We start from the raw sequence: 15,022 nt of genomic DNA, 5'->3' as shown, positions 1-15,022 counted from the left end.
CAAGGATCGGCGATCACTTTCCTTTGTGTCCTGCTTGTCCATTTGGACAGCAGACTGTCAGCAGTGGAGGCAAGGGCACTTTCTTGCCCAGTGGCTAACTTGCCACAAGGAAAGTAAACTCCATGTGGAGTTTCTTCGATGCCCATCATCTTCTCTGAAGTAATCCCTGTCTCAAAAAAACAAAAAGAGAAGAAAAAAACTAGGGTGTTCTCAATTATTTTAATTTATTTAATATGAAAAATAGTATCAACTTATTTAACTTCATAAAACAAAGCTCACTGATATTTTGTGTTAGGACAGTGTTTCCCCTTTGTTAATAAGTGTGGTTTGTTTGTTTGTTTTTTTGAGGAATGTTTTAATTTTTCCTATGTAGGAAAATATTACTTGCTCAGTTTATCCTTTTGTTTCTTTTAAGTAGAGTTTTTTTTTTTCTCCTATTACATCTTGTTTTTTCCCCATGTGGTTGGGGAATTGGGGACTTTGTGGGAGGTGGGTAACCACCCTTCCCTGTACCCTCCAGCCTGTCATCATTTGTGAGTTCTGCTTCTTACCTCAGGATCCAGCTGTGTCACTGACTCTTGGTTAAGTGAGGTTTGGAAGCAGTTCTCTAGCTTCTGGGTTTAACATGTCATCTCCAAAGGGCAGTTTTTCTTTCCTGTGTCTTATACCTTCTCCCTTCAGTAGATTACTTATAGGGCTGTGAAAAATAATAGTGAAGTAGTAGATGCCTCTTGTGTCCTTTATCTTATAAAATGTGCTTGTTTGGGAAGGGCATGTGGGCTCCTGCTCCGGATCCCCCATCATTTCTTTTGGTTGTCCTCTGTTAAGATTGGTTAATAGTCCAGTTTCTTCATTTTTCAAAGAATTGGGCTCCTGGTTTATTAACCTGAGCTAATAGTTCCCTTTCTCCTGCCTCACTTTTTCCTTTTACCTTTGTGCTTTCTTTGGTTGCTGCTTGACTTAGGATTGTAGTATATTTTTTTTTTCAGTTGACAAAAATAAATGGATTATTTAAGAAATGAGGTCATTTCAGTTGATTTTTCTGCCTTTCACTGAGAGTTGCCTGTACATATATAATTAAAGATAAAACAAAGCAAAACTGCAGACCCCCCTGTCGTTTCTAGTTTAACCACACTGTGTTCAGGCTGTGGCCTGTCATCTTTCTCCTTGTGGAACTTGGTGATGCTTTCTTTATGAGCTGTCTATGATCACATTTCTGTGAGTATTCCATGTACGTGCTTGAGAAGTACCTGTGATTCTATTGGAAGGTATAACGTTCTGTGTGTACATCATAACACCTACCTTGCTGACTGTGTTGTATTTCTTGTGTCTCTTAGGTTAATTTCGCCATATTATATACCAAGAGTGATGTATTAAAGACTCCTAGTTTTAGTGTACTTCTGTTTTTCTTCATATTTCTTGTTTGAATATACTTAATCGAAGTTTAATACATCCTTTTTTGTGAAGGTGATTGCTATACTTATAGAACATGTTTATCTATAAATGCTGTATCTTTATTTTGGTCAATGGCTTTTAACCTCATAATCTCTATTGCCATATTAAATGCCTTTTGGTCCGATCTGTTTTGTCTGAGATCAGGAATAAAACCTCTACTTCTTGTTTCTGATTGTCTGCAGTATCTTTGCTTTTTACATATAGTCTCTTATATTTAGCCTTTTGCAGTTATTTTATATTACTTGTGTTCCTTGTATTGCGTGGAGAGTGAGTATGGCAGTTCTAATTGGTGAAGTGAGCTCCAACACCGGTTGATACAGTTGCTGTCTTGGTTGTCGGATTTGCCGTGTTCACTAATCGTACTACTGTGCCTTGCACTGTAGTTACCATTTTTCCTTTTTGTTGTTGATTTGGTCTCACTGAACCTCAGGCAGGCCTCAAACTGTCAGCCTAGCCTCCTGCGTGCAGGCTTGCAGGCTTGCACACTGTGTCTTTTCCTATATATTCATGGTTGTCCTTTAACTTTAGGAAGATTGTAGTTCTGGTGTGATGGCTACCTTTGTGTATGGACCTTAGTCTTGTTCTTAATCTTTGCTGTTAGCCAGAGCTTTCTTGATTTTCCTTTGCACGTTGATGGTTCAACTGATGTGTTCTGCGTTTCTCCCCATATTGTAGTTGCATCCTTAGTTTTGAATTGACAGAACATAAAGCATTTACACACTGTGCTTTCCTGTATACCATGATTTCTTTATCTTACAGCCATGAAATAATTATTAAATGCTCATCCAGTTCTTTCTTGTTTCCTTGATTGTTTTGTAGTTGAATCTTGCTTAGTTAAAGCCCATGCTATTGGGCCTGTGAATAGAATGTTCTTTGAATTCTTTAGACATTTTTGTTTTTTCCCCCTTTTATTGAAAATAGACTTTTTTTCCCCTCACAGAATACATCTTGATTACGGATTCTTCTCCTCTATTCCTCCCAGTTTCTCCTAACCTCCCCTCCCAACTAGATCCCCTCTCTTTCTGTCTCTCATTAGAAAACAAACAGGCTTCCCTTATATCTTCTAAGAGATAATAATAAAATTATTATAAATTATGGTATACTACATTATATATGTTTTATATATAATTTAAATATAAAATATACACTATATAAAATATAATAAGATTTTAAAAAGCTGACACATCTGAATTGGACAAAGCAAACAGAAAGAAAAGAACCCAAGAGAAGGTACAAGAATCAGAGACCCACTTGTTCCCACACTCAAAAAAATCACATAAAAACACTGAACTGGAAGCCATACTATCTGTGCAGAGGCCCTGGTGCAGACCCATGCAGGCCCTGTGAATGCTGCCCCGGTCTGTGAGTTCATATGAACTTTGCTCGTGTGGATTTAGAGGGTCTTGTTTCCTTAGTGCCCTCCGTCTTTTCTGACTCTTACACTCTCCCCACCTCCTCTTTTACAGGTTCCCTGATCCCCCAGGGGAGGGATTAGGTGGAGACATCCTGGTTAGGTTTGAGTTTCTAAGATCTCTCGTTCTCTGCATAATATGGAGACATTTTTCTGTAGCTTTTGTATGTGAAGTACTGCTGGGTTTTTGGCAATACTCTTCACTCTTGGGTAACCTTGCATGTTGCTTTTCTGAAGTCTAACGCTATAGTAATTTTCTTGCTTTTGTAGGAAATTTGGTGTTTTTGTCTAATGACTCGATTACCTTCACCTTCAACATTTATTTTTCTGCCTTTAGACTCAAGTGTTGCTGAGATGTGTCTCATGGTTGAGGGTCCAGGACAGTTTCCCTTTATCCTGCACAGTGACAACTGTAGGTTGTAGGTCTGTCTTCCCCTGTCCCCATTGCCGGTGCTGGCTGTTCTGTTGATGTCCTGCTTCTCTGTCAGTGACTAGTGCAGACATGGAGGACTGTCTTCTCTCCCGTTCACGTTTGTCGTCTCCCTAATCTCACTTCCGTTCTTGGATGCTTTCCTTAAGTTCCTCATGCTCCTCATGAAATTAAACTGTCATTGGACACCTAGTGTTAATCCTTATTCCTCAGGTAGATTTTCTTTAAAGAATTTCTTTCCTGCATTCAATAAATCATTTTTCCTAGTATTTATCCATTTAAAGATTTCATTTTTAGGCCAAGTGTGGTGGCATACCGCCTTTAATCCCAGCACTCAGGAGGCAGAGGCAAGTGGATCTCAACGAGTTCCAGACCAGACTGGTGTACAGAGCTAGTTCTAGGACAGCCAAGGCTACCCAAGAAACTTTGTCTTCAAAAACCAATAAATAAATAAATAGATAGATAAATAAATACATAAATAAAATAAAAATGATTTTTTAGAATTTCTTACCCAGAGAATGTGTACACACATGCATGGGCACACACACACACACACACACACACACACACACACACACACACACCATTTTGCTGTCAGAAGTGTTTTAAACTTTGTTTATTGTGCTGAGATTTGAACAGGACTTGCGTATGCTTAAATGCTCTACTGCTGAGCTCTGTCTCTAGCCCTTAGTTTTTGAGACACAGTTTTACCTTATAGCCCAGATGGGTCTCCAGTCTGTGATTCTTTTGTCTTAGCTTCCCAAGGGCTGGGATTACCAGCATGCACAGCTACCATGTCCTTCTTTTTTGTTTTTTAACTTCTGCTGTGAAATAGATATGTACAGTTCAATGCACACACACACATGTAGTGTCTCCACATGCTCATGTGTGTTTATTTCCATCTTGTGTGTTGTTGCAGCTTTATTCTGACTTCCTCCTTGGTGTAAGAGAGGGTTCTTCATTAGCTGAACCATTTGAGTTTACATTTTGTTTGTGATGTCACTATTGTATGTATGGATTTTGTGGATATGGTTGAGCACTTCCTGGTCTAAGAGCATACCTTTCTGTCAGTTCTAGTGAAGAAGTCCCTAATCCCATCATTAAATAAAGTATGGGAAGACTCTGGATATGGTCCATGCCACCACAGAATTCTTTTTCCTATGTAGTTCTATGAAATTAGGAAACAAGTCATCTGCTTTCAGAATACAGTGATGGAACATGTCAGGGACAAGAGTTATAGACATTCCCATTTTAAAGAAGGAAAAATAATGCAAAGAAGAATGTACTCAGTAATTACAAGTGACATTGAAATCCAGACAGACAAATTCCATTAGGTTTCATGGCCTGGAAATAATCATCTCTGGCCTGAGTCTTCATCCTCAGGTCCATAGCTCTGCCCAGTGTTTCTGAGTTTCCCCGTGGCCTCTGTGCCTGTGGATTTAACATGTGTATCTGTAGCTCTGGTCTTGGGGTCATTCACCCTTTTGCCTAAGGATAGACAGCTCATGTTTATAGCTGAGTAGCTTTATCAGCTTTTACCTCTCTGTAGAATTTTAGGGGTCTGGCACCAATTCTTTACTCCATCCTATCAATCCAAGTTGGTGATATTTCTGCTGTTAAAACATTCTCAAGAGCTCTTGTAGATGGCCGTGTTTTACGTGATAGGCAAGAGGTCCTCATAGATCTTTGTTGGATAATCTTTTTTCACCCTGGCTTCTGCTGGGATCCCTGAGGCAATCCAGAAATTGGATCTTGCCCTTCAGAACTAGCTTGCTTTCTAAGCAGCCATTCTGCTAATTTGAACATCTTTTGAGATCTGCAGGTCCAAGCATTTCTCAGAATTCCAAGTTCTAATTCCTGATTCTTCTTTTCAGGGCTAGGGATTGAACTTGGAGCCTCAAGCATACTAGGCGAGCACTCTGCCACTGAGCTGAAGTTGAAGCCTGAGTCCTGTTTGCTTGACAGGCTGCCCGCAGCTCTTCTCTTCCTTAGCACTTTGCTTTGCGTGTCCTCAGGGAGACTCCTTGATTCATCACTTACAACGTTCTCCTATGTACACAGCTGCACTAAGATTTCACCACCCCAAGCACTGGCTGGTCTCCAGTTACTAACAGCATGTTTTTTATGTCCTTTGCAACTTTGGAAGCTCCATTGACAGTCATATGTCTGCCAACTTTCTATTTACAATATAGGAATTCTCTAAGTCAGTTCGGGGTTTCTCTACAATGCACCTCACCTGTGTCTTCATTGGAGGAATTACTAACATCCACATTTCTACCAGTAGTTCATTTGAGACAATGTGGGCTACTTCTGTCATTCACCTAAAAATTCTTCTAGGCTTACCCCAAGCCACTACTTCTAAGCTATGTCTACACTGGCACTCTACTCAAGTCCATAGTCTGTATTGGTTTCCTGACGATGCTGTAACAAATTAACAAACACTTAACAGCCTAAGACAATATAAATTCATTGTGTCTGGAGGTTTGAAATCTGAAATCTGTTTCGGTAGGCTGAAATCAGAGCTGGGTGGTGGTGGCACACACCTTTAATCCCAACACTCAGGAGGCAGAGGCAGGCGGATCTCTGTAAATTCAAGGCCAGCCTGGTCTATAAAGTGAGTTGCAGGACAGGCTCCAAAGCTACCCAGAGAAACCCTGTCTCAAAAAACGAAAAAAAAGAAAAGAAATCAGGTGTGTTTGGGGCCATTCCGCCCCCTGGGAGAGCCCCAGTAGAGAACCTATTGTTTTCCTTTTTCCCTTTGCTGGCTGTTGGCAGTCCCTGACTTGTGACTATGTCACTCCAGTCTGCCTCTGTCTTCACCCTGTGGATCCGACTCTCGATGGATGCCCACGTTTTACAGTTAGGGCACTCCTCAATAATCTAGGAAATGTCCCGGTTTCATGATCTTTGACTTGACCACATCTGCAGAGTGCCCCCCCCCCCTTTTTTTTTCAGAGCTGAGGACCGAACCCAGGGCCTTGCGCTTGCTAAGCAAGCACTCTACCACTGAGCTAAATCCCCAACCTCCAGAATCCCCTTTTTTAGTGTGGTAAGATAGCATTCATAGACTCTAGGGATTGGGTTGTGGGTGTCTTTGGCAGGCCAGCTTTTAGCCTACCCTGATGATCCTGCATTTTTTTTTTTTTTTTTTTTTTTTTTTTGTGGTTACTATGTAGACTGACTCTTGGAAGCATGAACGTTAGAGATGGTAATGCAAGTGTGAGATTGTGGTGTTTATTTGTCCAACATGTTGAGCATTCTTCTTGAGATTTAGCCTAAAGGTTGAGCTTAAAGCTGGTGTTGTATTACAGAGGGCTTTTTCTTGTTGCTCGTCCCCTTTGTAAGGCTTATATCATGGCTCTTTTTGCCAGATACACTTTTAGCAAATGGTATTCTAATGTGCTACTTATAGTTGGCTTGAAATTGAGATTTATGGAATGGCTTAATTAGATTATCTACTTCTTTAATTTTGTAACAGTTGATTTATAATTCATAGATACATAACCTGTTCATTTATAATTATTCAGTATTTTTTTAATACATTAACAGTTATTTGGTCATCACTGCAATCAATCTTAAGATATTTTTATCACTTCAGAAAGAAAGCACATTTCCTCCCAATCCTTTCAGCACTGGATAACCACTGTTATATTTTCTGCGCTGTAGATTTGCCTGTTTATACATGTCACATACAGATTGTACAATGTACCATCGTTTGTGTCTGGTGTCTTTCATGTTGCAGTATAGAGCATTGTTCTATTCCTTTTTCTGGCTGAGTAGTATCCATTGAATGGTTCCACCACATTTTACACGTTCATTCATTAGCCGGTAGAATTTGTTTCTGTTTTCTATCTTCCCACTTCTTAAGTCTCAGTTCAGGTGAGAAATAAAATATCAGCATTGTCCGTGACGAGAATGTTTGTGGAAAGGGCTGAGGTCTGTCCTGAAAGGGCTAAGTCCCTACGCTCCTCTTCTGACTCCTGCCCCATCTCTATGAAGTGTTTACTTCAATATGAGCAGACTGTTTGCCGTGTAGACGGGCCTCTTGAAGGGGAGAGAAACCGCAAGGTGCATCACCGTGTGCATAATTACTCTAGAGGAGGAAAGAAGGGTGAGACTATACGACAGAACTCCAAAGCAAACACTCCTGTGTAAGGAAGGGACCATGGGACATAGAAACCGGAAGGTAGATGGATGATTTCTTCCCTTAGATGAGGGGCCTTTTGGCTTCCTACCTGTCTGCGTTAGCTTTGTTCTGTTGCTATGATAAAATCCCCAGACAAAAGCAGCCTAAGGAAAAAAGAATTTTGGCTCAAAGTTGCAGAGAAGATACAGTCTATTTCGGCAGGAAGGAGGGGGCAGCCTGTCATGTGGCACTGGCCGTCTGGAAGCGGAAAGTGAGAAGAAGGAGTGGGGCCGGCTAGAGAAGCTTCACTAAGCCTAACCTAACCCCCAGTGATAGACCTTCTCCAGCAAGGCTACCACTCCTAAAAGTTCCAGAACCTTCCCAGACAGCACCACCGGGGCCAAAGTGTTTGAACGTGTAAGCCTGTGGGGTACATTTCTCATCATCACAAGATTGTCTTGTCAGCTAAAGTCAATAAAATTGTTTCTTTCGTTGTGATTTGATAAAAACTTTCAAATTGAGCACATAAAACAGTCGAACAGTTTAAATGATAGCACCTATTAATCCTCATTGTCCTGTAACTTCCAGGTTTCTTCACCAACTAAAGGAAGAGAATTCTGAGTTAATCAATCAATTGTGGACTGATATTCAGCAGAAACTAGCTACCCAGTCACAGGGGACCCCTCCAGGAACCCCGTCCCTGGTGCTCTCAGCGGAGGAACAGAAAGGCTAGTTGAACTTTTGTAGTATTTCTAGTAGCAAACTTTCCTAGGTTTTGTTTGTTGGTTTTGAACACAGTAATTTTCAAACGCTACTTAACTTTTGGAGTCTTTATGCATTGACTAAATCCTGATGAATCGTTAGTGCAAATGTTTTTAGAGAAAGCTTGCTCCCTTGTAATGCATTCTGCTCTGTTCTTCCTATGCAGATGCTCTGAATGCGACCGATGCCATCAAGAGACTCCAGGCTGGGCTTCAGCCCGAGGAGTCTGCTGAGACTGCAGACTCCAGCTATGTGGTGGGACAAGTGCTGAACTCAAGGAAGCAGAAGCAGCTGCTAAATAAAGGTGCACATCGTCTCACTTCACAAAGATGAAGTGTTAGACACACATCTGTCATAGCTGTGTTAATCAGAGTAATTGGTTTTCCCCCGAAGCCCATCCAATTGAATATGTTTAAGTATGAGTTTGCTGAGGGAAAGCTGAGAAATCCTTTTTGTCCCACATCATGTGAGAGAGAGTTAGAATATGTTAGTTATAGATAATGTAAACTTTGTTTCAACGTTGTAGGTTTTTATTATTAAAGACTATGGTAACTTCTAGCTCTTGAATGGTGAACAATTAAACATTTTCTTGATAATTTAGTAGTTGTGGTTTTCCTGGTTTTGAACTAGAATGACTTTTGTCGTTCTCAGTGAAAAGAAAACCAGATATCCGTGCTCCTTCTAAGCAGAAGAAAAACATGTTATCCTCCAGCACAACCTCTACAGACTTACCAAGTAGCAACAACTCGAGCTTGGATATCCTGAAACACATGATCCATGAAGTGGAACATGAAATGGAAGAGTATGAGCGGTGGACGGGGCGTGAGGTGAAGGGGCTGCAGGGTGGCCAGGGACTCACAGGCTTCACTCTGTCACTGGTGAGCTCCCTCTGCCGCCTGGTGCGGTACCTTAAAGAGGTAAGAATACAAAGTTACGTGGATCTTCCCCTCAGGCATGAATATATGTGGATTGTTTTCTCCTTGCTTAATTTATTGCAACCTCCAAATAAGCACAGTGAAATTTGAATCGCTTTATTTTACTCAATTTTAGTTTATTTGCAGTAAAATTTATGCTTGTAGGCCCCCTCTATCATTTGACACACCTACTTAGCTAAATAATACTGATATTACTGTAAGCTTTACAAAAATGTGATTAGTAAGAAAATTCTGCTATAAATAAAGTAATATCATATGCTAGTTGCAAGTATTACTCTCAGGGTGTTTTGGTTTAGATACCACTGTTAACTGTAGCTTTGTTATGTTGCTCAGACATGGTATGTTCTGATGTCTGTCACCCCCATCCTCTCTCATCTCCCTCCCACTCCTGTTATCCTCCCAGCTCTCAGCATTCTTTCCCCTTCAGCCTATCGTCCTGAAAAGTATGCCAGTGCTGAGAAACAGTGCAGGGTTAGTAACGTGTGCCTTTTAGCTATTCACTTACTTTCAAAGCCATGACACTTAGTAGTAGAAATAGTCAGTGTAGTTGAATGTACTTGTTTTAAGTTACATTTAACAATGAATTTTTGATTGGCAGTATATCACACAGCATGATATTCAAAGATACAGAAGCACTAATTTTCATTCCTAACTTGTAGCTAACCGGTTTGTTTCCTTGTAGCCTACTATTATGACCAGAAACAATATGCTTTTTTAGAGATGGTCTGGGTATTCAAACAGTATTTATGCACAGCCTTTCACTTTTTAAATGAAAAAAAAATGTAGTTCTTTAATTATGTATACCATTTATAAAAAGCATTACATCTTCTTAAAGATGGGACAAGGACAAAAAGGTGCATTTTTATTAATTAAATATAGCCTTCTAATGAAGTTTCAAGTCTCATCATTGTCATGGTTCATACTTCTCTTTGTAGAAATGCAGTTTTCAGTATGTGATCCTCCTGGTGGGAGTTTATTTTTGTTTTTGTGTTTTGCAGAGTGAGATTCAACTGCGGAAAGAAGTAGAGACAAGGCAGCATCTGGAACAGATGTTAGGTGATCAACGAGAGCTCATCGATGCTCTGACCGCAGAAATTCTTCTCCTCAGAGAAGAAAATAGTACCACACAGGTATTCACATGCTCTCCCAATGATGCCGTGTTTAATGGAGCATGTCTGTATGTATGCAGGGTTCTTAGAGAATATAGGACCACACAGGTATTCACATGCTCTCCCAATGAGCCATGTTTAGTAGTGGAGCTTGTCTTTATATACATGCAGGTTTCTTAGAGAACATAGGACCATACAGGTATTCACATACTCTCCCAAAGGATCCATGTTTAGTAGTGAAGCGATGTTTCTGGATCTTAACAGCTGCCTTGAAGGAGGGGGTGAGAAGGCACAGTGTCAACAACACAAACACCAGGAGTCAGTTGAAGGCAAACAGCAGACTCGGTTATTCCTCCCAGCACCCAGGCTGTGTCTCAGTCTGGTGGCATTATGTGGTCATCCCTCATTGGCTGGGCATGATCAGGAGCTCTGACAGCGCCTGTTGCTAGGCCTCAGGCAGACTCCAGGTTGGGTCATAAGGAAGTACGTTATGTGCATGCCTTGGCAACTGGTTTGAGCCAATTTCCTTGACCCTGTGGGCCTGTCCTACTACAAAGTATGTCTTTATGTACATGCAGGGTTCTTGGAGAAGAACATAGTTCCATGCAGGTATTCATGTGCTTTTCTAAAGGCTCCGTGTTTAGTAATGGAGCATGTCTGTATGCATGCAGGTTTCTCCTGGAGCTGTGGATGGCTTAGCTGTGCTGATGCCATTACCTGTCAGGCTCAGCAGCAGGAGTGGGTGTTAATGACAGTGGGTGTTAATGACATTTGTTATGCCGGAATCCTGTATTCAAAACTTAAATTGCACATAATATATAGGATAAGTTTGCTGTTTCTAAGAAATATGCCATGGAGTGGAGATAACAGAATCTACATTTAAATAGCTACCAACACTGTGGCCATTTATACAAAGTGTGAAGGAGCATTCTGGTAGCCAGTTGTCATTTTAGAAGAGAGGATAGCCTAGCCTTTCAGCCCTCCTGTAGTGACATCAGATGCTACCATGACTGTTTTCAGTGACTTCGTATTTGACTTGCTGCTTGACTAATTGCTCCACAAAAAGGCATACAATATCTTTTCTAGAAAACTGACAGCTTGCAAGCTTCTTTAAGGTGTGTGTGTGTGTGTGTGTGTGTGTGTGTGTGTGTGTGTGTGTGTGTTATGTGATGATACGTTCGTGTGTGTCTGCAAGTGTGTGTGGAGCACAGAGGTTGATGTTGGGGTCATCCTCAGTCCCTCTTTACCTTAGCTTTTAAGTTAGGTTTCTCAGTGAAGATGGAGACTGGCCAGTGAGCTCCAAGAATCTCCCCCACCTCTGTGCCCCCAGCACTGAGGTTATAAGCATATGCTGCCATGCTTGGCATTTTACATGGGTACTGGAGATTTGAACTCAGGTCCTCATGTGTGTGTGGCAAGCACTTTACTGACTGAGCCATCTCCCTAGCCCCCTGAACAGTCCTCCTCTGCACACTTCTGATGCATTTGGATGTTGTGTCATTGAAGGTACTTGCTTATGTCATTTCTATGTCAGTCATCATCACAGACTTTATGCTGCTTGAGAACACAGAATGTTTTATTCATCTTTTTGTCATTGTGGGTAACTAATACTTGTAGATTGCTAGAAGAGCAGTATAGACAGGAAAAGTAAGAGCACAGGTCTTGAGATAGAAGTGTAACTGGGGCTTCACAGTCCTTAAGGATACAGTGTGGAGGAAGTGAAGTGGAAAGAGAGCAGTCAGAGATAAGATTGGATAAGTGCCTCGCATAGGGCTCTGCATGCTGGTTAAGGAAGTAGGCAAATGAAATGAGAAGAGTCGTGATGTGTCTGAAGTCTTTGGAGGCTCATCTGGGCTCCTGTGCTGCATGAACTGTGCTAATGACTACACCAGACTAAAACTCCACTCACTGTGCTGTGTGTGACTATAGCAGGGAGTGCTGCCTTTGTTGGGTAACCTCGTGTCTCTTGACTCAGGTCTAACAACTGTGGGAATGATTTTAACAATAATACACTTAGTACTAATAAATACTTAATATATAAGTAGAAATAAAGTCATACATTTATTTTGTTCATAAATGACTATAATTATTTATCAGTGAGATATGTATACCTTTCTGACACTGTACAACTATCATAAGCTTAGAGTTATATTGGACATCATTATCCTCATTTCTTATTCCACAGTGTGTTTCCACCCAGAACTTATATTCTTAACATAGCTGCTTCCAGAAACCCAGCCATGAGCAGATTTGATTATTTTGGGGTTAGCTTTCTTGTTATTATTCGAAAGTGGGTCTTACTATGTGGCATAATGTGGCTCTGACCTTGTGATCCTCCTGTCTCAGCTTCTTATGTACTAGAATTGCAGGTGTGTGCTGCCATGCTTGGCTAAGCAGATTTGATATTATCAAAAATAATACAATGAAATCCCATTTTCCAACTCTGAGCTGCTGCCAGTTAATGGTTGCATAGACTAATTCCGCATAGATGGCTGTCTTTACTGGTGTCTCCTGAGAGCTGAAGCTGCCCTCTGGTGCCCCTGTGAAATCACTGCTGTCTCACACTGCAGTTTGAGGGCAGAAGTAGGGAAGGCAGCAGGCTGATAAAACAGAACATTGCATCTTGGAGTTGTTAGGTTGACTCAGATGGGGCAGAGCAGCCTGACTAAGTAAAAGTAAGAACACAGGTCTTGAGATGGAAGTGTAACTGGGGCTTCATAGTCCTTAAGGATACAGTGTGGAGGAAGTGAAGTGGAAATGGGAAATGGTGAAGATTGAGCAAACTCAGAGTGTATTTTGAAGGTCAGCCAGTCCCGTTGGAAATGGAGTGAAGGACAGGATGTGAGAGAAAAAGAGCCAAAGGTAACTGGGCAGTTTAGGATTAGGCAGGGAAAAGATGAGCTGCTGTTTATGCTATAGACAGCTTCAAGAGGAGTCCTAGATGGGGTACTCAGAAGACCACGGAATATGTGAGTGTGAAGTTTGGGGAGAACATGCTGGTGACAGGAAGTTGTCCCATGCTTTATTCTTCTACACTATTGCTAGTATTTCTGATGTCTGGACCGCACCCACTGTTATTAGTTATCTGTGTGTCTAAGCACCTAGGATGTGCCACTCACTGTCATCCCTGGTTTCTCCTACGTTGTCTTTGTGACAAGGTCTCGGCAGTCCATACAACTCCTCCTTCTTCCCTCTCACCTGCCGTCGCCTGTGCTTCTAAGAACCATGTGCCAGTATTTACAAAACACCTGCATTGCGTGCTTTTAATCAGATTTATTGATTTCACGTGACCTATTTATATCTATTTACAGTATGGAAAAGATAAAGAAAAAACAAATCCATTTAAAGTTCTGGACAATAAGCTGACTTTTAATGTAAGAATGGAATTCTAAACATGTCCAGCTATATGAGAGAAAGTAAATCATTGGTGTGATATTTTATTTATTTAAAATTTTAAAATTACATAATATTAGTAGATATATACACGCGTGTAAACAAATCTGAGTATACATAAAATATAGTTATTGCTCCTATAAAGATAAAATATAAAATTGTAATAATACTACATATAAAATGCTGTGCTTTTCTTTCGCCCATAACACTATTTCATCTATATACTGTATGTCTTTAGTTTATTCACTTAAATGCCCATGGAATGCTCTATTGAGTTTCCCCTACCTAATGTATCACTCTTGTAGTTAGTCAGTAGAGATAATCTATATGAAAAGATTTTGTTAAATTAAAAGCTCTATAAAAAGGTTAGTTTTATAGCAGAGTACTTAGTAACTAGTAGTTTGTGGTTTATTTAATCATTTCATCATCATGATACCTTTAGAGTATTTGTAACTATGAATAACATAGCTTTAGAGTGAGTATTTAAAATAAGGATCTCTCTCTCTCTCTCTCTCTCTCTCTCTCTCTCTCTCTCTCTCTCACACACACACACACACACACACACACACACACACTCCCATCTCTGGATGGCTTATGCATTAGATAATGGTTTGATGTCTCTTATACCAGTGACGTGTGCTTTTCTGTAGGCGAGACTTCAGCAGTACATGGTCTCTACAGATGAGCAGCTTATATCGCTCACACATACCATTAAGAACTGTCCTGTGATAAATAACTCCAGACAAGAAAGTCAAGCATCAGAAAGGACAACTCTGGGTAGAAGACTTATGGATAATGTAGGTAGGTGGACTCTTATCATTCCCAGACTGTCATTAAATAACAAAGAAGCTAGAGCTGATGGATTTGAAGAAGTGGCAGACTAAAATACAACTTATACATGGTCACTGTCTTCTTGTGGGCTTTGCTATTATTATTTCATTAATACAATGTTGGCGAGTTAAGCTTTGCTTTTGAGAAACCTTTAGTTACTGAAGGGTGAGAAATTCAGGGGTTATAAGGTTCTTATGAAATCTCATCTTTGCCTGTGGGAAAGTCATAAATGCCATGTAGGTAAAACCTGGTTCACATCTTCCTATGTCTCAGTCTTACAACTCTGTTAGAATAGCATGGAATGCACCACACTGTTAACGATGACCTACCAAGTTACCTGGTTTTACAATGACCCTTGTATATGGAAGTCAGTATATTAAAAAGTTCTGTTCTTGCCTTATTTGTCATGACCATTAGGAAGGTGAGGGTGGGGTGGTAAGTGGCTTTCTTTATATAGTTTTGTGGCTCTCACAGCTCTTCCTACACAAAACAAGAGCCTGCCTATGAATTATTGGCAAAGGAGGATATACCTGAGAGACTGAGGATTCTAGGGACTTTCACACTACTTAA

The 15,022-nt window shown here is 40.6% G+C and overlaps 1 protein-coding gene across 1 annotated transcript in view; it reads left to right on the top strand.

Moving 5' to 3' along the window:
* The window catches only part of Spice1 (spindle and centriole associated protein 1), a 41,065-nt gene that overhangs the window by 13,625 nt on the left and 12,418 nt on the right, over positions 1 to 15,022 (top strand). Inside the window, exons 8-12 of the mRNA XM_059276867.1 lie at positions 8,011 to 8,150; positions 8,351 to 8,488; positions 8,836 to 9,101; positions 10,118 to 10,249; positions 14,272 to 14,422. Of these exons, the coding sequence (XP_059132850.1) occupies positions 8,011 to 8,150; positions 8,351 to 8,488; positions 8,836 to 9,101; positions 10,118 to 10,249; positions 14,272 to 14,422 (827 nt within the window). The remainder of the gene's footprint in view (positions 1 to 8,010; positions 8,151 to 8,350; positions 8,489 to 8,835; positions 9,102 to 10,117; positions 10,250 to 14,271; positions 14,423 to 15,022) is intronic.

This window comes from Peromyscus eremicus, chromosome 12 (assembly GCF_949786415.1).
Source record: "Peromyscus eremicus chromosome 12, PerEre_H2_v1, whole genome shotgun sequence".
Taxonomy (NCBI): Eukaryota; Metazoa; Chordata; class Mammalia; order Rodentia; family Cricetidae; genus Peromyscus; species Peromyscus eremicus.
Note: the sequence above shows the minus strand (reverse complement) of the source record. Positions and strands in the feature narration are given on the sequence as shown.